The sequence below is a fragment of the Zalophus californianus genome, chromosome 4 (assembly GCF_009762305.2).
Source record: "Zalophus californianus isolate mZalCal1 chromosome 4, mZalCal1.pri.v2, whole genome shotgun sequence".
NCBI lineage: Eukaryota > Metazoa > Chordata > Mammalia > Carnivora > Otariidae > Zalophus > Zalophus californianus.
In genome coordinates this window covers 19,811,667-19,839,120 of record NC_045598.1, presented here as the reverse complement: position 1 = coordinate 19,839,120, position 27,454 = coordinate 19,811,667, and the positions used below count along the sequence as shown (strand labels likewise).

The 27,454-nt window shown below is 49.8% G+C and overlaps 1 protein-coding gene across 7 annotated transcripts in view; it reads right to left on the bottom strand.

Annotated features, from left to right (window-relative positions):
* Positions 1 to 12,042: 12,042 nt before the first annotated feature.
* The window catches only part of RPS6KA1 (ribosomal protein S6 kinase A1), a 37,296-nt gene continuing 21,884 nt past the window's right edge, over positions 12,043 to 27,454 (bottom strand). For 3 of the 7 annotated variants that reach the window (XM_027616365.2, XM_027616379.2, XM_027616353.2), the window contains 11 exons: positions 27,074 to 27,138; positions 26,715 to 26,817; positions 25,164 to 25,294; positions 23,910 to 24,035; positions 23,620 to 23,709; positions 23,065 to 23,223; positions 15,083 to 15,244; positions 14,760 to 14,836; positions 14,411 to 14,528; positions 13,358 to 13,556; positions 12,043 to 13,016 (listed from right to left, as the gene is read on the bottom strand). In XM_027616365.2, coding sequence (XP_027472166.2) covers positions 12,526 to 13,016; positions 13,358 to 13,556; positions 14,411 to 14,528; positions 14,760 to 14,836; positions 15,083 to 15,244; positions 23,065 to 23,223; positions 23,620 to 23,709; positions 23,910 to 24,035; positions 25,164 to 25,294; positions 26,715 to 26,817; positions 27,074 to 27,138 — 1,721 coding nt within the window. In that variant the 3' untranslated portion in view covers positions 12,043 to 12,525. Of the gene's footprint in view, positions 13,017 to 13,357; positions 13,557 to 13,587; positions 13,747 to 14,410; positions 14,529 to 14,759; positions 14,837 to 15,082; positions 15,245 to 23,064; positions 23,224 to 23,619; positions 23,710 to 23,909; positions 24,036 to 25,163; positions 25,295 to 26,714; positions 26,818 to 27,073; positions 27,139 to 27,454 lie in introns of those variants that run through there. The other 4 variants (XM_027616388.2, XM_027616393.2, XM_027616356.2 and 1 more) reach the window with 2 other exon arrangements.

Sequence of the window (27,454 nt, the reverse complement as noted above, 5' to 3'; positions counted from 1 at the left end):
AAGAAGCAAAGAGTATGTGCATTTTATACACATTTTAAACATTTTGTTATTGCCTTGTCTTCAGAAAGGTCAGGCACTTTTACTAGCAACTTATGAGAATGAGGCAGTGTTGGCATTTTAGTCAGCTTCCAGTGGAGGAAGCAGGATAAACCTTGCAGATTTTAAAAGCAAAAATCAGTGAAACAAACAACAGAAAAACAATACAAAAAGTTGATTAAGCCAAAAACTACTTCTTTGAGAGTATCAGTAAAGCTGATAAAATCTCTAGCCGATTGATCAGGAAAAAAAGAGAAAAGACATAAATTACTAACATCTGGAATGAGAGACATTCCAGGGACATTACTATACATACCACAGACATTAAAATAATAAGGGAATATTAGGAAAAACTTTATGCCAGTAAATTAGATGCCAACAACCTAGATGAAATGGACAAATTCCTTGAAAGACACAAATGACCAAAGTTCATTCGAGAAGAAATAGATAACCTGAATAGCTGTGTATCTCAATAATGCAAAGTTAAACATCTGAAATCAATCTATATAATCACTGCATCAACAGACTAAAACAACAACAAAAATGATCATCTCAATAGGTACAGAAAAAGCATTTGACAAAATCCAAAATTCATTCATGATAAAAACTCTCAGCAAACTAGAAAGAGAAGGGACTTCTTTAGCTTGATAAAGGACATCCAGGAAAAACTCACAGATAACATCATACATTGTGGTGAAAGACTGAGTGCTTTCCTGCTAAGATTGAGAACAAGACAAAATATTTTTAATATTGTACCAAAGATTCTAGTCAATGCAATAAGCAAGAAAAAGAAATGAAACACATACAAATCAGAAAGGAATAGAAAAAACTATCTTTATTTGCAGAGGACAAGTTGTCTATGTGGAAAATCCTAAGGAATCAACAAAAACAGCTATCAGAACAGATAAGTAAGTTAAGCAAAATAGCAGAGTATACGGTCAATATATAAAAACCAATTGGGGGTGCCTGGGTGGTTCAGTCAGTTAAGTGTCTGCCTTTTGGCTCAGGTCATAATCCTGGGGTCCTGGGATCAAACCCCATGTCTGGCTCCCTGCTCAGCGGGGAGCCTGCTTCTCCCTCACCCTCTGCCACTCCCCTGCTTGTACTCTTTCTCTCAATCTCTCTCTCTCAAATAAGTAATAAAAATCTTTTAAAAAAATCAATTGTATTCGGGGCACCTGGGTGGCTCAGTCGTTAAGCGTCTGCCTTCGCCTCAGGTCGTGATCCCAGGGTCCTGGGATCGAGCCCCGCATCGGGCTCCCTGCTCAGCGGGAAGCCCGCTTCTCCCTCTCCTACTCCCCCTGCTTGTGTTCCCTCTCTCGCTGTGTCTCTCTCTGTCAAATAAATAAATAAAATCTTAAAAAAAAAATCAATTGTATTCTTATATACGAGCAACACATGACTGGAAATTGAAATTTAAGAAGCAATGCCATTGACATTATTCAAAATATTAAATTCTTAAGAATAAAGTCAACAAGAGATATGCAAGACCTGAACACTGACGTCTACAAAATTAAATAAAACCTCAACAGATGGGAGTGCCTGGCTGGCTCAGTCGGTGGAGCGTGTGACTCTTGATCTCGGGGTTGTGAGTTCCAGTTCCACATTGAGTGTAGAGTACTTAAAAATAAAATCTTAAAATAAGCAAATAAAAATAAAACCTCAAGAGATGAAGATACACTGTCTTCATGAATTGGAAGACTCAATATTGTTAAAATGTTAATTCTCCTCAAATTAAGTTACAGACCTAATGCAATTCCAATAAAAACCTTACAGATCTTTATAATTCCCAGATTAACCATCACCTGGGTTTGAAATATGGAGGTAGGAAAGCAGTAAAGATTAGGAGCAAGGAATTCCAGCTTAGACAGTCCTGAATTCAATCCCAAATTCTGTTCCTTCCTAGCTCTGGGCCCTTGAGTAAATTATTTAATTTCCCATTGCTTAGGTTTCCTCATCTTTTGAGTGGAGATGATAATTTACCTCATAGTGGTCACTCTGATGATTTGGCATAGTGCTTGGTGCCAAGGGCTCAGTGGTTGTTAGTATAATTTTCATTACAATTATGGGTTTTCCTTAAAAGAAAATATTTGTGGGGCGCCTGGGTGGCTCAATTGATTAAGCGACTGCCTTCGGCTCAGGTCATGATCCCGGGGTCCTGGGATCGAGCCCCACATCGGGCTCCCTGCTCGGCGGGAAGCCTGCTTCTCCCTCTCCCACTCCCCCTGCTTGTGTTCCCTCTCTCGCTGTCTCTCTCTCTCTCTCTGTCAATTAAATAAATAAAATTAAAAAAAAAAAAAGAAAATATTTGTGACAATTAGATAGGAAAAACAAAACAAAACCTCCTTGGATAGGAAAATATCAAACAAAATTAGAATTTGAGAAATAAATTATATTTTACCAAAATTTAGAACTTCTGCTCTTCAAATAAAGTGTCAAGTCTCAGATTGGAATATTCACAATACATGTATCTGACAAAGATATTGTACCAGAATATACAAATCCTTTACAATCTATAACTTAAATTTTAAAATAGGGCAAAAGGTGGGGCGCCTAGGTGGCTCAGTCAGTTAAGCATCTGCCTTCAGGTTGGGTCATGATCCCAGGGTCCTGGGATCGAGCCCCATGGTCGGGCTCCTGGCTCGGCGGGAAGTCTGCTTCTCCCTCTCCTGCTGCCTCTCCCCCTGCTCGTGCTCTCTCTCTCCCTCTCTCTCTGCATCTCAAATGAATAAATAAAATCTTAAAAAAATAAAAAATAAAAAAATAAAATAGGGCAAAAGTTTTGAACAGACGAAAGAATACATTGGAATAACTAGGAAGCACATGAAAAGATATTCAGCATCATTAGTCATTAGAGAAATGCAAATTAAAACCACAAAAGGAAACCTCTTCCCACCCACTAGAATGACTAAAGCTAAAAAGACTAATAATACCAAAGATTGTCAAGGGTATGAAGCAACTGGAACTTTCTTTTTTTTTAAATATTTTATTTATTTATTTGACAGAGAGAGAGAGAGAGAGAGAGTACAAGCAGGCAGAGCGGCAGGCAGAGGGAGAGGGAGAAGCAGGCTGCCTGCTGAGCAGAGAGCCCGATGTGGGGCTCTTGGAGCTCATGGGGCTTGTGGAGCTCGTGGGGCTCGATCCCAGGACCCTGGGACAATGACCTGAACAGAAGGCAGACACTTAACTGACTGAGCCACCCAGGCGTCACAAACTTTCAAACATTGCTGGTCAGAGTGTAAAATGTATTTTGGAAAATAGTAATTTTTATACAGTTAAATGTACACCTAACCTGTGATGTAGCAATGCCACTTCTATATATTTACCCAAGACAAATAAAAACATATGTCCAGACAAAGATCCTACATGAATATTACTTTTAGCCAAAAGCTGGGGGGAAAAGAAATGGCCATCAACAGATGAATGGATTCAACAAATTGTGATATATTCACTCAGTGGAATATGACTCAGCAGCAAAAGGGCATGAACCCCTGATACATGCAACCACACGGATGAATCTTCAGACATTATGTTGAACAAAAGAAGTCAGACACAGAAGAGCACGCACTGTTTCGATTCCATTTATACCAGTCCTAGAACAGGCAACACTAATCTGTGGTGACAAAAATTAGAATTGTGGGGGCGCCTGGGTGGCTCAGTTGGTTAAGCAACTGCTTTCGGCTCAGGTCATGATCCTGGAGTCCTGGGATCGAGTCCCGCATCAGGCTCCCTGCTCAGCGGGAGTCTGCTTCTCCCTCTGACCCTCTTCCCTCTCGTCCTCTCTATCTCTCATTCTCTCTCTCTCAAATAAATAAATAAAATCTTTAAGAAAAAAATCAGAACTGTGGCTGTCTAATATTGGGGGAGATTGAGAAAGGAACACAAGGGAATTCTCTGGGTTATGAAACAGTTCTGTATCTTGAGAGTGTTATGAGTTTCACCAGTGTATGCATTTGTCAAAAGTCATTCAACTGTACAAAGTGTATGCATTTTTATTGTGTGTAAATCAAACCTCAATATGGTTGATAGAAATACATGTGGAATTCCCTCTTGGTCTGTCAGTGTAAGTTGGAGTTTAGGAAGGGAAACCGTCCTTGCCCTCTCTGAGTCACCTCACGAAAGGGCTATTCACAGTCAATGACCTGCCACCCACAGGCAGCTCATCAGCACCACTGGGGAGGATGTGTGCCCATTGCCTAAATCTGGCTCCTTCATGATGACTCCAGGGCCTTCTTATGGAAGCTGATCCTGCTGGTCTTGGGACCAGAGGGAACTTTGGCAAGCCGCAGACCTGAGAGGGTCCCTGAACTGAGACACAGTGGCTGGCTTCGCAGTCAGAGATTTGGGGTTCCAATCCTAACAGTAGGCTTCCTTTAGAAGTATGTGACATTAGGGTGCCTGGGTGGCTCAGTTGGTTAAGCGACTGCCTTCGGCTCAGGTCATGATCCTGGAGTCCTAGGATCGAGTCCCACATCGGGCTCCTTGCTCAGCAGGGAATCTGCTTCTCCCTGACCCTCTTCCCTCTCGTGCTCTCTATCTCTCATTTTCTCTCTCTCTCAAATAAATAAATAAAATCTTAAAAAATAAAAAGAAGTATGTGACCTTGGCTAAATGACTTAACCTCTCTGATGCACAGTGCTCCAGAAAAGCGAGGAGGCTTTTATCTTTGTATCTTCAGTGCCTGAACATACATGTCTTCTGAATGAACTAATGCCCAGAGCTGGGACAGAAAGTCTGTCCTATACACTTTGAAAGGAAAAGTGCTGGTTATCCGCTCTCCTGGAGACAATAGTTCTTAACATTTTAGGGGATCACAAACCCCTTTCAAAATCTGATGACAACCTTGTACCCTCTCCTCCAGAAAAATACACATATATACACTATTTTACATATACATATAATTTCCATATTCTTGGGAAGCCTATGGACCTCGAGTTAAGCTCCTGTGGTTCTGGAGGGTCTCACCTAACTCTGAAGGTTCTATCAAGCATTCTTGCAATTTAGCTACCCTTTTTCTCTGCACCTAATCTCTGCCAGAGCCTTTGTTCTTATAACCCCGTGAGGATGGTTTGCAGATGAGGAAAATGAGGCTCAGAGGCCAATCGACTTGCCCAAGATCACATAGCTAGTCATGGCTGGGGTTGAGTTTTGACTCCAATCTCGCGCCTTCTGATTCCAACCCCTACTCATTCCTCCAAGCGAGAATTTAGTCCCTTCAGGCGCTCTCTGAAGTCCATGCAAAGGGTCTGATAACTCTAAAGTTCTGTCATGACGGCAGGAATGACTTTGACCAAATCCAGCCCTGGTCAGAAGATTTTGAGGTGGGTGAGTGACTCCAGGCTCATCGCGTACAACCCTCACATCCCATTCAAAGATGTGTCACATGTCTCTCAATTTCAATTTGGCCCACAGTCTGGGCAGTGGGTGTGGAACAAAAGAAGGGAAGAGAAACAGGAAATTATTTATAATAAGAAGTTTCAGACTGAGTCATAAACATGAAGTGTAACTCAGAGAGAGGTTCTGGGGTAGGAGGGGCAAAGAAAGAGTGGTCCTTAAGAGAGGGCTCTCCCTGTGGGGCAAAGATGCTCAGATGCATGGACCTCTCTCCAGGCCTTGGATGTGACTCCCTCTACTTAAAAGGGGGTTGGGGAGAGGGAGAGTGAGGGAATTGAGAGGTTGGAGTCTGTGCTCTGGGAGGAGGGAATGGGTAGTCAAAACGGGCTAAGTGGGTTAAGTACTTCATATGTGTCAGGCCCTGGGCTATATGTCTCTGACGCATTACCTTGTTTCACCTTCACCAAGGAGTAGACACCACTATTAACCCCCATCTTAAAAAAGAGAAAATCAAGGCAGAGAGGTTAAATGACATGTACAACTTTGTGCTGGGCCTGGAGACTGCTTAGGATTCTCTCTCTCCCCTCCCCCACCACTCCACCAACCCCTCCCCCCTCTGCTTACGTGTGCATGTACACGCGCGCTCTCTCTCTAGCAATAAAAAAAAAAGTTTTAAATGACTTGCCCAAAGTCACACAGACAAGTGGTCAAAACTGGATTCTAACCCAGGACTGCTCGTATGTCAAGAAAACAGTTAAACAAAACCAGGATAGCCTAACCTCAGAGTCTGCACTTAACCCCAACTCTAGACAGCTTCCTACATCCTGGGTGCTGTTAGCTTGTAACTGAAAAGCTCTGTAGACACTTCACACACACACACCCTCTCTTTTAATGTTCACAATAGCCCTGTTTGACGGTTGAGGGAACCTCAGAGCAGTGCAATGACTTGCCCAATGTCACATAACAGGTCGGTGTTGGGGCTGGAGTGTGATCCCAGGTCTGACTCCACGTCCAGTGCTATTCCCACTACGAACCCACTGCTGCCTTCACAGATGAGCTGGGCAGGAGTCAAGGCAGGAGGGAACAGGTAGGGGACCCCCTGCATGGGCCTGGGGGCGGAGGTGGTGGCAGGGGAGGGCCACGAGGCAGCACAACCTTAGCACCAAACCTTTGCCTGCCGTGGCAGCTACCTTCCCTGCGGGGGAGGGGAGGGCTCCTTTAGATTTCTCCCTACTACTGTTGTGTGATTTCCCCCTTGAGTCCCTTGGAGTTAGTGGGAACCCCCCAAGAAATACAAGCTGCTCAGAAGACCTCAAAGTGGAGGAACTTTCCAGCTGCGCGGGGACTGCCTTGTGATGTGGTGGAGTCTCCGTCATTGGCGGTATTTGAGCAGAACTCGATAACCATATATGGGCGATTCCTGTAGTGGGTGGAGATTGGCTCTGAGTCTTTTAGAGCCCTTTTGACTGTGAGATTTTTGTGTGTCACTGTGGCATGAAGCCCAGCCTGTGCATACTATGAGCTTTGGGTCCAAATAGACCTGGGTTCAAAATATGACTCACGTCACCAACTTGCTGGGGGACTGTGGGCAGGTTTTCTCTCTAAGCCTCATAAGATGGAAATTATAATACCTACACCATGAGGTTGCTTTGAGTACAGGTTTCCTCCAATGTCTAAAAGCACAGCGTTCCTACGAAAATTTCTATAAGCTGAAATGACATAAAACGAAGAAGCAATTAACATTAATTTATATGGAAATTTTTTTAGCTTTCCTAAGACCCCAAAAATTACCTCTCAGGCTTTTCTGATACCTTAGAACCCATCTTGCTAATGGATGCACAGAATAAACGGAGATAAAGCACAGATGCTCCCAGACACAGTTCAAAGGTCGAGTAGCTGGCTCAGTTGGTAGAGCATGCGACTCTTGAGCTTGGGGTCCTGAGTTCAAGCCCTGGTTGGGTGTAGAGCTTACTTAAAAAAAAAAAAAAAAAAAAAAAAGGAAAGAAAGAAAAGCTGTGGTGGCTTGATGCTGAATGGGTCTCCCCAGGGAGGAGCTTGGAGGGGCTGCCTGGGGCGAGTGCTGCCTCTATAAGAGCTCACCGCAAAACAGACGCTGAATGCTCTTTATTTTCCCTTTTTGCCTTTTTCGCATAAGTGAAAATCCTCTTTAGATTTCTTTCAGTTAGCAGAAACAGATGCTAATGTAGGTCTTTCGTAAAAGCGAAATGGCCTATTGCAAACTTTTGAAAAACGGAGGATAACTGCATTAGGGATGATGTGTATATTGCGCTCAGTGTAAAGAAGGAACTCGCCAAATCAGGCCTGCTATTATGGCCATTAAATGAATGGCCAAGACACAGATTGGCAGGTCCTTTGGTGGCCTTTTATTATAGGGTTGGGTGAGAGAAATCCAAGTGTTAACCAAAGTACCAAATGTTTGGATATCTAACATATGTAGGAAACCAGCCTTTTTTCTGAGGTTGCCTGTCTTAGAAACGATCATGGAGAACATGGTACGTAGTAGGTAAAATGCAAGAAATGCTCAGGGACTTTGATGCCTGTGCCAACAATTGAGAATCTGAGTCTCTGACTCAGAGGAGACGTGTAAGACCATTTAAACAGTCCCGGACTGGGGACTTAGAATCTCTTCTAAGATCCGGACAAGGCTCATTAGTTCTGTGTGAGTGCAGCCCAGGCAATGGGGAACTCACTACCTTATGAGACTGTGCATAGGAAACTCCCCACATTTCCCAGCATATTCTCTGTTGTTTGCCAGCTGGGAAATGTAACTGCCTAACAACTACATCCTCTAATGGAGACCAGACCCCAATAGTATAGAAACGTTGATGACCACACGAGACAGATCTGTGGAACATTTAAGTAGATTTGGGGCATTCTCGGAAGCAGAGAGATGGGACAGCACATTCGTTGAGTGAGTTTCAGAATCACACAGACTTCGTTTTGAGTTCTGCTCTGCCACTCACCCATGTCCTTGCGTAAATCAACCTCCAAGCCTCAGTTTTCTCATGTATGAAGTGGAATTAATAATTTCTCCTTCAGGGGCGCCTGGGTGGCTCAGCTGGTTGAGCGACTGCCTTCGGCTCGGGTCATGATCCTGGAGTCCTGGGATCGAGTCCGACATCGGGCTCCCTGCTCAGCGGGGAGTCTGCTTCTCCCTCTGACCCTCCTCCCTCTCGTGCTCTCTATCTCTCATTCTCTCTCTCTCAAATAAATAAATAAAATCTTTAAAAAAATAATTTCTCCTTCACATGAGGATCAAATGAAGTAAAGCAAGGAAAACATTTGGTGCCCAGCACTTCCACATAGTATTCCTTTATTTAGTTATTTTTTAGAGAGCGAGAGAGGGGAGGAGGGGCAGAGAGAGAGAGAATCTGAGCTCAGAGCCCAACGTGGGGCTCCATCCCACGACCCATGAGATCAAGACCTGAGTTGAAACCAAGGGTCGGATGCCCAACCAACTCAGCCACACAGGCACCCCGGGAGAGAGAGGATCTTAAGCAGGCTGCACACTCAAACAACCCTGAGATCATGACCTGAGCCGATATCCAAGAGTCGGATGCTTAACTGACTAAGCCACCCAGGCACCCCTAGTATTTGTTTAATGGACGGGAGCCAATATCTCATGGGAAGGGGTGTCCTACAGGGTAGGAGCTCAGGGATTTTTATTGAGCATTAAAGGGAAAAGTGACTCTAGAATTTAGGGACACATGGATTGACAATTTGTTTCCCCAAGCCAGGTTATTTCTATTTGTGGGTTTTACTCAGGGAGTCAGCACTCTGAGAAGGAAGTTCCAAGCTGAGATGCTGGCAGCTGGGAACTCTTTCTGGAGACCATTGAGTTCTTGGAGAGTTGTCTTGACTCTGTGAAAATTAGAACAAGCTTAATGGTACAAGCTGCTCTTTTAACTTCCTAAGCATGTTCATATTCACTTGCTCATTGATCTTCAGGTATGCTGTGAGATGGATGTGAAATAATGATCCCATTTAGCAAGTAGGGAAACCAAGCCTCAGAGAGGTGAAGTATTTTATGCTTTAGAGTTTAGCTGCTGAGAAAACCCCTATCGCTCCCACCCTACCCATCACCAATTCCTGGTTCTTGAATCTTCCCTTTGGTGCCTGGGACAAGACATTAACTGCTCTGGGCCTCAGAGTACCAGCTTCTCTTCCTCCTCCCCAGATGCCTTTCCAGGCTCCTGCAACTCTGAGGATGTAGTTTCTATGCTTCCTCCAGTACCACCCACCATCAAGTCCACAGTTCCTGCTTTCTCTTGTGCTGACCCATTCAACAAATGCTAGCTAAGGACCAAAATATTGTGTGCCAGGCCTGGTGCTAGGTGCTTGGGGTACAAAATGAACAAAGCATAGTCCATATCCTCAAGTTCAGTCTGGTGTTGGGGAGGGGAGGAAGACATCATCAGCTGTTTCCAAACAGTGTGATGTACAAAGAAATGGAACATGAGGGTATCTGGGGATCCCAAAGGAGGACTGCCAAAGTCTGTGTGGGGTGTGCTAGTTGGTTTCTTGGAAGTGTCATTCAAATTTTCCTAAAGAATGAGTAAAAGTCAACCAGAACACACATTGCAGCAGAATCCAAGGAAGGCAGAAGCATGGCAGTTCAGGTTTTGTGAGCAGTATGAGGATAAGTTATGAGAGCTGATGCTCAGCAAGGGCCAGATCACACAGGATACTGTCAGCCTGAGCTCTGTCTTGTGGACTATGAGGAGCCACTCCAGGGCAGATGCTGGGTCAGATTTGTAATTCTAAATGGAGGATGTTGGGGACCCAAAAGACTGGAGGGAATTAGTAGGCTGTGGCAAAGAACAAAAATATGAGGATAGGGAGGGTGGAGAGGAGGGGATAAATCCCCCAAATATTCTAGGAGACAGAATTGATGGGGCCAGGATGCAGATGGGATGTGGGAAGTGGGGGAAGGGGTCAGGAATGATGCTCAGGATTCCAGCTGTGGTGAAGAGGTCCAGGATGGACAACCCTGGGCAGTGGGCAGGGCAAGACATGTTGGTTTCACTGCACAGATGGAGAAACTGAATCTCAGGGGAGTGGCACATACCCAGGTCAGGGGCTCAGCACTATGTCTCAGTAGGTGTTCAGTGCCACCTTGAAGTGCTAGCATGCTCCAAGGTTCAATGGCAGTCCCTTTTCTTCTCTGCTCTCAGTCCCTACAACAGCACTTCTCAAAGCCCAGTGTGCACACAAACCGTAGGCCAATCTTGTTCAAATGTAGAATCTGACTGAGTAGGTCTGGGGATGGGGCTGAGATTCTGTATTTCTACCAAGTTCCCAGGTGCTGCTGCTGCTGGTCTGTGGGCCACACTTGGAAAAGCTCAGCCTCTTGGCTGTATAAACTTCCTCCCAGCTCGTGACTCCCAGATTTATACTTCCAATCCAGACCTCTCTCCAGAACTCCAACTTCTTGTTACAACTCTTAGTTGACATCTCTACTTGGGTATTTAAAAGGTATCTCCCACAGAATTCTCAAACCTGTTCCTCCACATTTCGCTCCGTGTTCAACTGCTCAAGTCAAAAATCTGGAAGATATCGTAAGAATCTCCTTTCTCTCTTAGTCTCTCTATCCAAACTGCCAATAAATGCTGTCTACTTTACTTATAAAGCATATCCTGCCTGTTCACTCCCTCCCCATGCGCCCTCCCGCTTTCCTAGTCCAGGCCACCCCATCTCTCATCTGAGCCACTGCAGTAGCCACAGATCTGTCACTCACTCTGCTTCCTGCCTCCCCCGTCCCCCCATTAACTCTCTACACATGAGTCAGAGCCATCTTTTAAAAATGTAAATCAAATCATGTCACTCTTCTGCTTAAATTCTTCTAGGAGCTTACATTTTACTTGGAATTAAACCCTAATCCCTTACCCTGGGCCACAAAGCCCAGCACGACCAGCCCCACCTTCCTTTCCAACCTCATCTCCTGCAAACCCCCTAGCCCTGATATCACAACCACATCGGCTTCTCTTTAGTCCCTCCCTGAGCATGCCCAGGCTGTTTCCTCCTTGGAAACAGTGTTTCCACGCCCACCTCCTTTGCAGTCGACTCTGCCCGGCCTCCCAGTCTTGGAGAGCCCCTTATTCATTCAATCTCAGCTTCTGGGTCACCTCCCCAAAGAGGCCTTCCTGATCATGCCATCTCCCATCCCAATTTAATTCTGCATATGTCTTATCCATAGCTGACCTCAGTTTGTTAATTGTCCATTTCCCCTATTAGGAGGAAAGACCCATGAAAACAGTGACCTTGTTTTCTACTTGCTTCCCCAGTATCTGGAGTAGGGCCAAGGTGGGTGCTCAGAAAATACTTAGTGTGGACAAAATGTCCTGTTTCCCCATCTATAAACAGAGTTGATAATAGACTAGCATTAAATGAGATATACATGTAAGGCCTAGGCACAGTGCCTGGCACTTGGTCATTGGTGGCTAATAATACCATGACTCTTATTAATACCATAATGGAATCCTCTGGCAGGAATGTGCAGGAAGGGCCGGTGGGACTCCCACATGCTCCCCAAATGACCTGAGCTCCAGGCAGCTGGGCTCATTGGCCCTAGTCCATTTCTTGTTGCTGCCAAAGTCCTCAACACCCAGTAGCAGAGAGGGGAAATTCAGGGATGAAAAGCGGAGGCGAGCGTGCTTCAACTCAACTGCAAATTTATTAGAAAGGCCATGGACAGATGAACCCTGAGTAACCAGCTGAGGAAGAAATGAAAAAGAGCCCCTGCCTCTCTTGGCCCGCCCCACAGGCCTCTTGTGAACTCTGTCCTGGAGCAGACTCCAACACAAGTCAGCCCAAAAGTGCTTCCGGGATCCTCCTCCTGGGGCTGCCCAATCTCCCTGCAGGGAACCCACTGGCGGAGCCGGTGTAGATGCTGGTGCCTGAGCTGGGGGCCACGGGGTCCTGGTCCTCTCTTCCAGCAGGAAGAGGTTTAGACCAACCCCGCCACCCTCCAGCAGAACAGAACGGAAAAGGAGCTGACTGCGAATAGAGCAAGTTCTGCTAAACAGCCGAGGGCTCTGGAAGGTGGTGCCGGACTGCCTTGGAGGTATGTGCAGATGGCTACTGATGGCCCGTCGTGGGGTGCCCCGGGGTAGGATACCAAAGCTCAAAGGATTCTCAGCCGCAGAGAGCCTTGGTGTGACTCAGTGCCCCTCCTGGGGCTGCAGTGGCTATTTCTGCTCCCAGAAAGGCAAATGGATCTTGTAAAAAAATCCATGGCGGTTTTTGCCATTTTTTTTCCTTAAAAAAAGATGAGTTTGTACAGTGAATTGATTTCAACCAGCAGAGCATGAGCCGAGAAGAGTCCATCCTGGGGAAGGAGAAGGCACTTCTCACACCCTCAGTGGGGGTGATCTGGGCTGGCTGCTTCCTGGGCCCCTCGGGGCTCTGCTCCCGCTGGCCCCGTGACTCAGGCCTGCTCCCTCCGGGAAGTATGCTGCCTCTATCAAGCCAGCACCGCCCTGTGGCCTGGACGCTCTGGCTTCTCATAGGGTGGTGGACGGCAGCTTCCTCACCCGCCGCTGGGCCAGGATCGATGACTCGATGGGCTTCAGCTGAGGGGTGGGCTTGGAGCTGTTGAGTGCAGAGTAGGTGGCTGCCATGGCCCCCTGGGAGAGAAGAGGGGAGGTCAGACCACAACGGCAGGCGGTGCAGGCGGGAGCGGGGACATGCGCACCCCTGCCGCTCTCAGTGTTCCACACCCGCCCGGCCCCCTGTTAATCCAGCCTCGGCGGTCCTTCATGGTCAGTAGTCCTGCCTCCTCCATCAGACTGGAGGCTTCACAGGTCAGAGCCTCAGTCCCCCAGAGGACCATGGACACCCTTGCATATTAGACGGGAGCTCCCTGAGGACAGACAGATACGGCATCTGCAGGCTATGCCGCCCAAGTTCTTGCCCTTGGAACCCTGGCCTGGGCCACCAGAACCCCAGCAGCCGGGAGTGGCCGTACCTTCACAAGCTGCAGGTCCTGGTGGGACAGCTGGCTCTGAGGGAGCTTGTCCTTCTGGGTGATCCATGGGTGCTGCAGGACCTGCTTGGCTGTGAGGCGCTGGTGGGGGTCCACATGCAGCATCTTGGACACCAGGTCCTGGGAGCGTGGCAGACAAGACGGTTGGTGGAGTTGGCAGCGGAGCACAAAGCTGCACCCACTGATGAGAAATGGGCAAGCGGCCGTCTCCCGCTGTCTCCCGCCTGAACCCTCCCAGTTGCCCCTGTAATCCATTCTCCACATTGCTCCAAGGCCTCCCCAAGCACATGCCCTTCTTTGGGACTTCTTCCTGGAATGTCCTTTCCTTTCTCGTTCACCTTCTAGAAGCCAGGCAGGAAGGTGGGGAGAACCTAAGATTGAGATCAGGCAGACTCAAGTTCAAAACTTGACTCTTCTGCTGATCAAGTGAGTATCCTGGGCAAATTACTTCAACACTCCGAGCCTCAGTTTCCCCTCTGAGAAAGAGGGAGAACAACAATATCTGCCTCATAAGGCTGATATGAGGTACTATTTATTAAGGGCTCGACCTGTTGTCTGGCACAGAGGCTCCCATAACTGGAAGCTTGCTAATACTGAGAGCTCAAATGTTCCCTCCCCTGAGAAGGCCTCTCTGCTTGACGTGATCAGTAGCTCTACTCCATGCCTCCAGTGCCTGCACCCCTGGAGGAGGACTTGCCTTTCTCTGCTGCCTGGCATCTCTGTTCCTTGTATGCAAGCCTCTATCTCTCCCCACACCCATTTCCCTCAAGGCAAGGGCTGTGATTATGCAGCCTTCTGTCCCCCTGCAGAGCTCAGAACACGGGAAGGGCTGTGAATGATCACCAAGTTGTCCAAACAAGGTAGGACAGCAGTCTGCCTGGGAACCTTCTGCTTGGAGAAATATAGCAACAGCGATTTGTGGAACATTCCACTTGCAGAAAGGAGGTTGCAGGTTACCTCTTCATGAACTGCTAAAGAGCCCTGGGATGGGACCCTGCCTCCCCACCCCAAATGAGCTGGGCCTCACAGACTCACCTTGGCTGTCTCTGAAACTGTGTTCCAATTTCCCCCACTCAGGGTGAACTTCCCACTGCCGATCCGGGTCAGGATTTCCTCCGGTGTGTCACTGGGTCCATTGGCAAATGGAGTGTATCTGGAGAAAAGTCCACCCAGTTGGGGTATAGCCTCTGGCCTCCATCCTGGGGTTAGGGGTGGGGGTCGGGAGCTGTGTTTCTCCCTTCAGACTGAGTCCTCCCCAGGGCAGTGTCTTGCCCTTCCATGTGGGGCTCCCCAAAGCAGGGCTGAGTCTCTCGCCTTGGCCAAGCACCGGCCCCGCCTGTGCACTAGGGCTGGAGGGAGGGACCGGGGAGGAGGGGCCGCTCACCCCGCCAGCATGGTGTACAGGAGAATGCCCAGGCTCCAGATGTCGCAGCCTTCATCGTAGCCCTGGCGTTTCAGCACCTGGCAGGAAGGAAGGCAGGGGAGGGTGGTTAGTCTGAGGGGCAGCGGCAAGTGGCCCCATATGCTTGCGTGCTGCTCCCCAAAGGGCAGGACAAGGATCCCAACCATGGCTGGATCCTCCCTTGGTACCGAAGCCAAGACCATACAGACTGGAATCCTGGACCACGTGGGGCCTCTGTAAAAGGGCACAAGGCCTCCTGTGCCAGGCTCCCTTACTCTCGCAGGTGAGGAGGCCAGAGCACTCACCTCGGGGGCCACAAAGTTGGCAGTGTAGCAAGGTGTCATGAGGAGCCCATTCTCAGCCCGCAGCTGCTTGGCAAAGCCAAAGTCGCAGATTCGCAGGCACTCGGGGTTCCCAGACTCGTCCACGTACAGGATGTTGCTGGGCTTGAGGTCCCTATGAACAACCTAGGGGCAGGGGGTCCAGTCAGTTCTCAATGTGGGCAGGCTGCTAGTGGCCTAGGTCAATTGCCAGGGATGAGACAGTTAGGAAGACGGGCCCAGAGAGGGACAGAAGCACCCAGAATCTGAAAGGAAGGGAAGGGGCTGAAATGGGGCCCTTAGTGCTGCTGCTCCTGCCGACTTGAATTTCGTGTGGATGTCTGCGAGGCAGCCCTAATTTCACCTGTCCACACCAAACTCTACTTATTTCTCCCCTCAAATCTGCTCATCACAGTTTTTCCTAAAGACAACTCCACCGATGCTTCCCATTGCTTGGGTCAAAATCCTGAGTCCTCCTCAATTCCTCTTTTTTTCTTATATTCCTCAATCAAGGCATCAGTAAGCTCTGCCGTCTCTACCACTGAAATATATCCAGAGCCCAACCACTTTTCAACCCCTCTACTGGCAGCACTGATTCCAACCAGGGACGCGATCATCCCTCACCTGTATTACAGCAACCACCTCCTAACTGGTCTCCCTGCTTCCGCCCTGCCTCCTACAGTCCTAAATACAGCAGCCAGGGTGCCTGGGTGGCTCAGTCGTTAAGCATCTGCCTTCAGCTCAGGTCATGATCCCGGGGTCCTGGGATCGAACCCTGTGTCGGGCTCCCTGCTTGGAGGGGAGCCTGCTTCTCCCTCTCCCTCTGCAGCTCCTCTTGCTTGTGTGCACGCTCTCTCTCTCTTTCAAATAATCTTTTTTAAAAATATATACATACATACACACAGCAGCCAGAGGGATCCTGTTAAATTAAGTTAGATCATGTCATCCTGGCTGGAACCCCTCCAAGGTTTCCCCTTTTAAGAGGCAGAGTCCTTCCAAAGGCCTACATGGCCCCACCTGATCTTTCCCCTGCCCCTCACCCACATCTCTTGTACTCTGTTGTCCTCTAGCACCCTCCTCCTTGCTCAATCAGCTTCAACCACACCAGCCTCTTTGCACTTTCCTTCAACATGCCAAGCACACTCCTGCCTCAGGGCCTTTGCACTCACTGGTCCCACTTTTAGGAACATTCTTCCCTCAAGCATCTGCCTGGCTCATTCTCTTGTTTCTTTCAGGTCTCAGCTCAAATGTTACCTTATCAGTGAGGACTTCCCTAGACCACTCCATATAAAATAGCAAATACCAACCAGTACTCCTCAGGCTCCTCATCCTGCTTTATTTTTATCCATAGCATTTACCTCCATTTGACATAATATTTACTTAATTGTTTTTCTGAATCCACCCACTGGAATGTAAGTTCCATGAGTGTTTTGTTCACTGCTGTATCTCAACAGTTAAAATAGTTCCTCGCACAGAGCAGGTATTCAAGGAGCATCTGTCCAATGCCTGAATGACACTCACTACTGAGGCCTGAAGCAAATGACTCCTCTGGCCCCCCTCAGCTCCTCTGTAATCTGAGGGCTGAACCACTCCACTTTCCATCCTCCCCCCGTCCCTCTGTAGGGTTCTATGTAGAGCCAATCCTCCATGACCTCATTATCAACAACTCTCAGATTGCCAACCCTAGCCCAGAACTTTCCTGAGTCCAGAATCATATAGCTGCTTGCCAGAGATCAACCACTGAATGTTCCACAGACCCTCGAACCCAACGCATCCCAGACTAAACTCCGTCTCACCCTCTTGCTCTTCCTCCCATAAGCTAATAGGGTGTTGTCAAAAACCTTCCATGGATCCCTACTACCTGCAAGATAAAGCCCAAAGTCCCCATCCTGGTTGTGGGAGGCTCAGTTACCCATTCCAGCCTCACTGTGCACCACAACCCCTCAAGTGTCCTGAGCTCAGGCCAATGGAGGCTCCTTCGACCATAACCATATCTGTCTGTGAAATGGCTGCTCGCCTCCAGCACCCCAGCACAGAGCAAATGCTAAGTGAACTCTGTGCAATGAATGAACAAATCCACCTCTGAAACACACAGAGATCTTACAGGTGAGGCTAGTTGACTCTCACAGGTTAGCTGGCTTTATGAGATGATCCTTTCATAGCCCCAGTTGAGCCCCAAGCCCTCTAGCAGGTGCCGGTGGGGCAGGTAGGTTGGAGGGTAGACATGGCCCTGACAGTCCACCTCCACAGAGGGAACAGTGCCCAATGAGGAGAGGGCTACATCGGCAGGGTGGTCTGGGTGACACCTGCGAATTGTATCCATACTCTTGGAAGCCCCTTCCTGGGCTGTGCCTGACCAGCTCCTAGGGCTCGGTCTTTCCTAATACAATCATATGGCCCCAAAGACAAGGCCAGACCCCAAGAATGTGGGCCCAGCCAAGCTTTCCAGAGGTCAGGGATGCTCAGCCTGGCTGAGTGTGTGAGTGATCTTCCTGGTTTCCAAAGTACTCTCCATGGTCTCATGGGGGCTGCCGTGACACCTAGGTCAGTGGGCAGGGCAGGGACTGCCGGCTCTATTCTCCAGAGAAGGAAACCAGGGCTATGAGAAGAGAATGGACTTGTTCATGTAAATAAGAAGCAGAGGTGGGCCTTGAACCCAGCTCTGACCTTAATTCCACAGTCTGCAGTTTGGTGTGACACAGATGACACTTTTGGGATATGGAAGTTTTCGATCTTGATCCTGCCCTCACACAACCCAGAGAAATGACAAACTCCTCCAGGTACTGTGGCTCACTACAGCAGGAAGCACCCTCTCCGCCCTGGTGATTCTAATACCTGCCCCCCCCCCCCAACCCTGGTTCTGTGTGGGGGGGGGAGGGTCCCATCCCCCTGCACTAAAGACCACAACAGGCGGGGCAAGCGAGGAGGGACACCAGGCTGAGAGGGAGCCAGGCCAACCAGTCTAAGGGGCAGCTGCGACCTACCCTACTCCAGCGGACAGTCCCCGCACAGCAACTCAGGCCCAGGTTTCAAAAGGAGCCTAATTACCCAACTCAACCAAACCCAAAGCAAAGAAACCACCCCACAGCCTGCAGGCCAAACAAAATATGCACGCAGGTCAAATGCAGCCAGTGAGTGGTAGGCTGCGGCCTCTGGCAGAGCTGTGATTTCGGTCGGGCCAGAGTGTGAATCCTGACTTTAGCAGCTTGTGTGATCTTGGGCGTGTCACTTCCCCTCTCTAGCCCTCGGTTTTCTCACCTGGGAAATGGGACTGGTGACAGTGTTGAGGCCAGAAGGAACAGATGAGTATATGAGTTATATACCAGGACCATTTAGCCCCGGGCTTGGGAAATGGCAGCTGTGGTCACAGTGACTCCAGCACTACCCGGGCTGACCCCACCGCCGTGCTGGATCTTAAGCTACAGAGCGCGCTTGTTAAGAAGCACTCAAAGGGGCGCCTGGCTGGCGTGGTCGTTTGGGTAGCTGCCTTTGGCTCACGTCATGATCCCAGGGTCCTGGGGTCAAACCCCGCATTGGGCTCCCTGCTTGGTGGGGAGCCTGCTTCTCCCTCTCCCTCTGCTGCTCCCCCTGCTCATGTACTCGTGCGCGCTCTCTCTCCGTCAAATAAATAAAATCTTTTTTTTTTTTTTAGATGCAGGCGGGAGGAGCAGAGGGAGAGGGAGAAATGGACTCTCCGATGAGAGAGCATGAGCAGGCGGGAGGAGCAGAGGGAGAGGGAGAAATGGACTCTCCGATGAGCAAGGAGCCCGATGTAGGGCTCGACCCCAGGACCCTGGGATCATGACCTGAGCCGAAGGCAGGCGATTAACCGACTAAGCCACCCAGGCGCCCCAAATAAATAAAATCTTTAAAAAAAGAAGCACTTAAAGATTAGAAGACAACAAAGATGGGCAAACTAGAGGACTGGGAAGGCAGATTAGCGAGGAGACTTTTACTTACCCCCAGAGCCTCAGCTCCCTCACCTCTACAATGGGCATAACGACTTCCACTGTCTGTTGGAACCATTAGGTGAGTTGATATGTAAAGTGCTTAGAAATCTGTCTGGCCCGTGGGAACTGCTGTGTAGCGCCAGCTACCATTAGCAGCCACACCTCTGTTGTCCTCCCAATCACTGGAGGAGTGCATTTAGGCGCCTGGGACCAGACACACACACACACACACACACACACACACACACACACACATACACACACTGCAACCCGGGGGGTCCACTGCTAGGTGTGCACACATCACACACACACACACACACACACACACACACACACTGCAACCCGGAGGGTCCACTGCTAGGTGTGCACACATCACACACACACACACACACACACACACACACACACACACACACTGCAACCCGGAGGGTCCACTGCTAGGTGTGCACACATCACACACACACACACACACACACACACACACACACACACACACTGCAACCCGGAGGGTCCACTGCTAGGTGTGCACACAGCATCACAATACCCAGGGGTGGTCACCAAAAGACAAGCGCTAGAATGTCACGGCAGCATTATTTACTTGTCATCGTCGAAAACTGGTAACAACCCAAAGTCCCTTAACAGCAGAAGGGACCACAGAAGCATTGTCTGTTCATACAGCAGAAGTTACACTGCAATGAGGATGAGGGAGCGACAGCCGCACTATGACATGGAGGATTCACAGAGCCAGAGGCAACAGAGAAGGTGTTTGTAAAATTCAAAGATGAGCAAAACCAATCGAAGCTGTTAGCAGTTAGCTTAGAATGGTCATCCTTGGGAAGGGGGCAGGGACTGGTAGGGATATGACAGAATTTGGGGAAACTGGAAAAGCCTTGATTTTTTTTTTTTTTTAAGATTTTATTTATTCGTTTGACAGAGACACAGCGAGAGAGGGAACACAAGCAGGGGGAGTGGGAGAGGGAGAAGCAGGCTTCCCGCTGAGCAGGGAGCCCGATGTGGGGCTCGATCCCACACCCTGGGATCATGACCTGAGCCGAAGGCAGACGCCTAACGACTGAGCCACCCAGGCGCCCCAAAATCTTTGATTCTTGATCTGGGTGCTGGTTACGTGGGTGTATTCACTTTCTGAAAATTTACTGATTTGTACGTTAGGATTCGTGTTTATGTCATACTTCAGTAAAAAGATAACATTAAAACAAATAGAAAGTCCCAGTGGACCCTCTTGCTGGTCATCCCCTTCCCATCCCTCTTAGGAGAGTCTCAGCTTCTAAACCAGAGATACTGCCAATTCATAATCAGCTCAAAGAATCTCCCTCCAAATACCTCAATGAGAGTTTCCCATTTCCTCATCATCTCCCTTGGTATTTGGAAAGGGCCAGAAACTTCAGAGACCCACAGACTCGCAACATTGGGAAAGAGACCACTTTCTCCCATAACACTCCCCCCCACGTGGTTGTCTGTACTTGGGAGTTTATATGTCCCTAGGGGGGACATATAGAGGAGGCAGCTCTCACTCTACAAAGCCCTTCCTTGCTTTGAGCTTGACCCATTGGAAACTCACTGCTTTGGCTCTGTCTTCTAAACCTTCTTGGGGGTAACTCTAACTAGGACTCACTTGAGAACAAAACAGGAAAAGGAAACATTTACTACCTGACCTGACATATTTAAATATTAGTCTATTTGCACTGGCCATTTCAAAAGCCAAAACCACTTCGAACATGACCATTAAAACGGTACATGTGGTAACCAAACTGAAGTTCTGATTCTTTTTTTTTTTTAAGATTTTATTTATTTATTTTTTGTCAGATAGAGAGAGAGAGCACAAGCAGGGGGAGCAGCAGGCAGAGGGAGAGGGAGAAGCAGGCTCTCTGCCAAGCAAGGAGCCCGATGCGGGGCTCGATCCCAGGACCCTGGGATCATGACCTGAGCCGAAGGCAGACGCTTAATGACTGAGCCACCCAGGCATCCCACTCTGATTCTTTTTTACAAAAGAATCCCCCTCATAAATTAGACAGAATGAGACACTGCCATTTTTGCAAACCCTAATGAAATTATTGATGCAGGCAAAGATCCTGAAAGGATGAAACCATTGCATGAGAGGTTGGTGACAGTCTTTACAGTACACTGTCGGGCTCACCCACTGCCTGCCACCCATTCACCCATCCCTAGACTGTTACCACCTGAGGGGACCAATGACTAATGGGGGCAAAGTGATGCTGTGCTTGGGGATGTGACGCCGTATGAAGTACACCACACCTCCCATGAAGTGTTTTCTAACTCCTTGCTTCTGAAAAGAAGTTGAAGCAGAATATAATGAAGATTTTAGAAACACAGGCAATAGAGAAACAATTAAAATGATGCCATAGGGCACCTGGGTGGTTCAGTCGGTTAAGCGTCTGCCTTCGGCTCAGGTCCTGATCCCGGGGTCCTGGGATCGAGCCCCGCATCGGGCTCCCTGCTCAGCGGGAAGCCTGCTTCTCCCTCTCCCACTCCCCCTGCTTGTGTTCCCTCTCTCGCTGTGTCTCTCTCTGTCAAATAAATAAATAAAATCTTTAAAAAAAAACTTTAATTATAGGTATTTATGGGTCAAGTGTCATAATGTCTGTAACTTCCTTTCAAATGCACCTGTAAAAATATATGTTTATGTGCAGAGATAAGGATATAGAGGTAGAGACAAAGACAAACAGAGATAAAGAAAATGTGGCAGACTGTTAAGATTTGGTGAATCTAGAAGAGCAATGGTTTTCATAAGATTCTTTTAACTTTTCTATAGATTTGAATGTTTTCCTCAATAAAAGGTTGGGAGAAATACCCTAGCAACAACAAAAAAAGAAAGAGAGGGAAGGAGAGAGGGTAGAAGGGAGATAAAAATCTCAACAATTCTTGAATCTGGGTGATGGGTATCTGGAGGTTCATCATACTCTTCTCATAGTTTTGTATAGATTTAAAAATTTTGACAATAGAAAGTTAATTAAAAAAAAAAAAGGCACAGCAATGATCTGGCCCTATTCCTCCCTATGCAGCATTTTCCACGGGGCTGCCATGGCCCGTGGAGCCTTCCAAGGGCAGCAATGTGTCAGCTCCTGCTATCCTGAGTTTGCAGATGAGGAAACGGCTCAGAGGCGAGAGGCCTTCCCAGCAGTACACACAGCACTTGGACATGGCCAATCATTGGATTCCAGAACCTGCATTCTTAACCCCCACGTTGTCTGACTGCGAGCACCTGAAAACATCGTCTCGTCCAGAGAGAAACTCATGCTAACTCTATTTTCAGCTTCTATACACACCACAGGAAATTTTCCACCTCCATCCCATGCAATGATAAAGGCCAAGTCGTATGGTTTGGACAAGCACCTCTTCTCTAGCACCTGCTGTCTTTCCAGCAGCATTTCCTCCTGCATCCACTTCCTCTGTCCTAGCAGCCAAACCCACAACCAGATTCAACTCCCTGCAGCTTCCTAACTCAAAGACCCACCCCCAATCTGCAGCCCCTGCAGCTTCCTAACTCAGAGACCCACACCTGATCTGCAGCCCCTGCAAGCTTCCTAACTCACAGACCCACACTCGATCTGCAGCCCCTCAACCACGTTCCTCAGTCAGACATTCTGGCTCTATTCTTCTCTGGCTGTGTGACCTTGGGCAAGTCACCTCACATCTCTGAGCCTTGGTCTTCTTACCTGTAAAGTGGGGCCAATAACAGTACCTACCTCATAGGTCTGTTGTGAAAATCAGTTGAGATGACGTAAGGAAAGAACTTAGCATGGTGCCTGGCACACAGCAAGCACTGTGTAAACATTCCTTTTCACCATCTGGCCTCATGTCTCCCTCCTTCGCTTCCTTCCATCCCTCTCCTTACCCACCCACCACCCGTCATCTCCCCTCTGGCTGGCTGCCTGAAGACAGCTCCCGCCTGGGCCAGTCCTGGCTCACGCACTCTGCTGATGGTAAGACCCTCAGTAGCTGGCCATCCCCACTGGGTGCCCCCTACCCCAGACTTACCCCCTGGGAGTGCAGGTACTCCACGGTTTTGCTGATGGTGTGCAGGACAAAGCTGGCCTCCCGCTCTGAGAAGAATTTCTGCCGCAAGATCTTGTCTAGCAGCTCCCCACCCCTCATCAGCTCTGTCACCAGGTACACGTGTTTGCCATCATCGTACACCTGTCAGAGATCTCACAGTCAGGGCGCTCCCCTCCATGCCAGGCCTGGGCCCCTTGGTTACCCGTTCACCAGGCCAGGAAAGAAGGACATGAGCCTCGGATATGTGTTCTGCTCCGTGCTTCAGTGGCCCTCGTGGGGCCTTCACTTCTCTGGGCCTCTGTCCTCCCTAGACAGGAGGATATTGGCCTTGGTCCCCCAAAAGGGGCAGGAAAGTAGTCAGAGAAGGCCCGAGTCTGAAGTGGAGAGCCTTGGGGCGCCAGCCAGACTGGAGGCACAAAGATCCTTCCCTCCCATGAGCAGAGGAAAATCAGAAGTCAAAGGAATGGCAGTCCTGAGACAAATCCCAGAGTTGAGTGCCCCAGGCCCCATCCTGGTCTCAAGGACCCTCCCACTCACATCTTTCAGAGTGATGATGTTGGGGTGCTGCCCATACCGCAGAAGAATCTCAATCTCTTCTGAGGGATCCCGCTTGCTCTTGTCGATGACCTAAGGAAAGGGGGTACATGGTCGATATCGGGGGACATTCTCCAGAGTCCCTCCCTGCCACGGAGCCCACACTGCAGGGCTTGGGGGGGGGTCTCCAGCCACATTCCTTTCACCCACCCACAGAGCCTAAGGCACCCACCCTCCTCTGCCAAAGGGCCAGGGCTACACAGCCTTGGCTGAGACATGGTCAAGAGGCCCACCTTGACAGCATACTCCATATTGGTGGCCTTATGGACACAGCGCTTGCACACGGAGTAGGAGCCCACACCAATCGTCTCCTTCACGACGTAGCCATCGCTAAAAACCAGGTTTTTCCCGTGGAGTTGCTGCAGGAGACCAACAGGTGGGGCTGACCCTCTGCTCTAAAATGCAGGGGTCGTCCCCCAGTGCCCAAGGCCTTAGCTCAGTGAAGGTGGCACCAGGCAGGAGCTGGAGGCCTGGGGCAGAATCTTGGTCCTGTAACCTCGAGCAAACATCTGCTCCCTCTGGGCCTCGGTTTTCTACTCTATGTGGGCACACGTAATGGCTCCAGGCTGTGGTCAGATGGGAGTGACAAGGGCAGGCAACAGAGCCACCACACACACATCAAGAGGTCTGTGGCTCTGAGAAAGCTGGGCAGGCCTGAGGGACGTAGGAGCCCTGAGCTGGGTCCTGGCGCTGCCACTTCCTGTGAATGTGGGTGAGTTGCCTCCCCCTTTTGGGGTGTCAGAGCCCATGTCATGAGGTGTCTTAAGGTTCTGAGCCATTAACAATAGCAAATGCTTCTGTGGTACTTAGTGTGCGGCAGGAACTATTCTCAGCACTTTTCAGCAGTGACCACATGCCCTGTGACAGCCCTGGTTCATGCCTGTTGTCCTTATACCCAGTCTGGTTTACTGTTTGTCCTGGACAAAGGTGTCTCAGCTGTATAATAAATTACATAGTCACCTTAACTTTCACACACAACCACCTATGGAGAAAGATTCTATCATCATCCCCATTTACAGCTGAGGGAACCGAGGCCCTGGGAAGACATTTGTCTCACTCAAAGTCCTTTACCTTAGAAGCTCTGAACGCGGGCAATGAGCTCCAGAGTCTACACTCAGGCCTCTCACTTCTAAATTTCCCACGGAGCTGGGAAAGCGCACTCATGGGGGACAAATGTGAGGAAACATGAGCCCTCTGCACCCCCATCCCCGTCAGGGATCTGTCAGCCACCCCACAGCACTACCACCCTGGACACCCCCTCACATTTATTTATCTAGGCTGTACAACGTCCCCGGCTCTGTGCTCGGAAATTTCTATCCATGTCGCCATCCAAGCAGAGAAACTGGGGCCCAAGGAGGTTGGGAGGTCCAATGGACTACACGGTGACAGTCAGGGTTTGAACTCCAGAGCCTGTGCCCTCAGCTGCTCTGCCTTGGTGGCTCCCGGGTAGGAAAGACAACGGAGTAGCAGTCTCCTGCCCCCCTCACCTGTACCACTGAGTGCAGTGGCGCTTGTGTGGCCCGAGGCTTGCCGTCATCCTCCATCAGGCCAGTGGCCACAAAGCTGAAGCCACGGAACAGCTGATGGGCGCCAGCGCTGGGGGGGATGCCTGGGGAGTCTGTGGGGGCGGGAGGGAGATGTCACCCTGAGAAGGCGCCCTTGACCATGGGGCTTCCAGGCCTGCCTCAGCGGCTGGCTGTGGAGGTGGCTTGGGTAGGCCCCTCATGCCAGGCCTCAGTCAGCCCATCTGTTCATGTGTCTTTAGACCAGCCCAGCCCTGACACATAAGAAACATAGAAGACCCCCCATACTGGGCGTCTGGCCCAAGCCAAGACACTTCATCTCTTTCTGGAGGCTTCCTGCCTCAGGTCGGCCCCTTCGGGCCCATCTTCTGTGCAGCACCAGGAGGGATGGTCCCAACTACAAATCTACCCCCTGCCCGAACACTTCAAGTGCTCCCCTCTGCCCTCAGAAGAAAGCCCAACTCCTCAGCTGGGCAACTGAGGTCCCTGCAATCTTAGCTCCCTCTGTCCCCATTCTGCAGCTCAGCCTCACTGGACTCCCCAGGTCCTTAAAGGAGCCCCTGAGCCCCCGCACATGCTATTCCCTGTACCCGGTACTCCACAGCTCTTCTGTCCTTCAAGGCTCGGCTGTCACGCTCCCCTCTGAGAAACTCTGCCTGAGGCTGCTCCTCCAGCTCCTCACCCCTGTGCAGCTGCACTCGTCACACTGCCCAGTTTTCATGTCTCTCCCCCAACTAGAGTCTGAGCCATATGAAGGCAGGGCCAGCCCCCTGTGGCTGATCACTGGCACACAGCAGGAACCTGGTACATACGGGTCAGATAAGTGAATCAAGATAAGACAAACTGTTGGACAAGTGCTGAGCTCCCTGTCATCAGAGATGTGCAAGCCCAGTGAGAAGAGCACCCCCTCTGCTAAAACCCATCCATCTGGGAATCCTTCCAGAATTAACACTACCCCCCAATATCTGGCCAAAATATTGGGATTTATCAAACTCCCTCCCGGAAGCCCCCTCCTTGGCTTCTCGCAGTAACCCCAGGAACTGAGAGGGTCTGTGGCTGAGCCCATGTTCTAGATGAGTACACTGAGGTCCAGTGATCAGAGCAGCCAAAGGCGATTCCCACACTTGCCCCTGACCTGTGGGCGCTGCCACCTCTGCTCTGCCAGACTGTCTCCACCTCATGTTTCTGCTGGGTCGGATTCTTTAGTCCTGACGTGAATGTGAGCCTCATGTGTTCGGTCTTCCCAGTGGGCTGGAAGATGCCCCGGGGAAGGGGGCCTGACTTTTCTGCTGTGGCCTTAACCACCCACTCCCCCACCCCCTCACCCAGACACAAAGAGGCCCGTAGAGCCCTGGAGTGGGAGAGTCAGGCTGAATGAGATGGGGACAAAGAGTCGGAGACCTATCCTGCAGTCTGCCCACACCCCTGGGCCTGACCACCCCTACATCCCAAGGGGCCCCCGACTCCCTGCTTCCTTCCTGTACCCGCCCAAGATAAGCCAGACCACAGACGCACCCTTGGGTGTGCGGGACGTGAACTCGGTGTCAAAGTAGAAGGTGTCGTCAGGTTGAGCCACGGCCGGCTTGAAGGGTGGCTTGATCTCACGACGGTACAGCTTCTGCAAGGTGGGGTGGGCACTCCAGTTACCATGGCGCCCCCACAGCCCATCAGGAGCCTCGGGCAGGAGAAGGTAATTGGCCTGGAGTGCAGGCCATGCAGACAGGGCATAACTGCTGGCACCCTGGGAGGCCAACCTCGCCTCCAAGGCCATGCCGTCACCCTCTGCTCCACATCTGGGGCCCTTGTTGGTAGAAGCCCCCTTCCGCCACAGGTGAAGCCCTGATGGGGGCTCTGGGGTGGACAGACACACTCACATTCCAGTCAATGGTAGAGTAGAAGGCATGCCGCTTGATTTCCTCTGCCCCATCAGGGCCGGAGCCTGAAAGAGCCCAGATGAGGGGTCTGTCCCTGGACGGTCCAAGCCCCCAGACACCCACCCTGTCTGCTGTGTGACCGCACTATGGTCTGGGACCAGCGGCTGCAGCAGTCTACTGGGAGCATGGGGGACAATGGGCTCCCCCTGTCCCCAATCCACCCAGCCATCACCCCAAGGGCCTACTGCCCACTCAGCATTTTCTACTTTCTGGAGACCCTTATGATCAAGCTCCAATGTACTGATGGAAGAAGAAAGTCCCAGAGAGGTCAGGCAATTTGCCCAAGGCCACACAGAACAGAAACTGGTCTCGTTCTGAGAT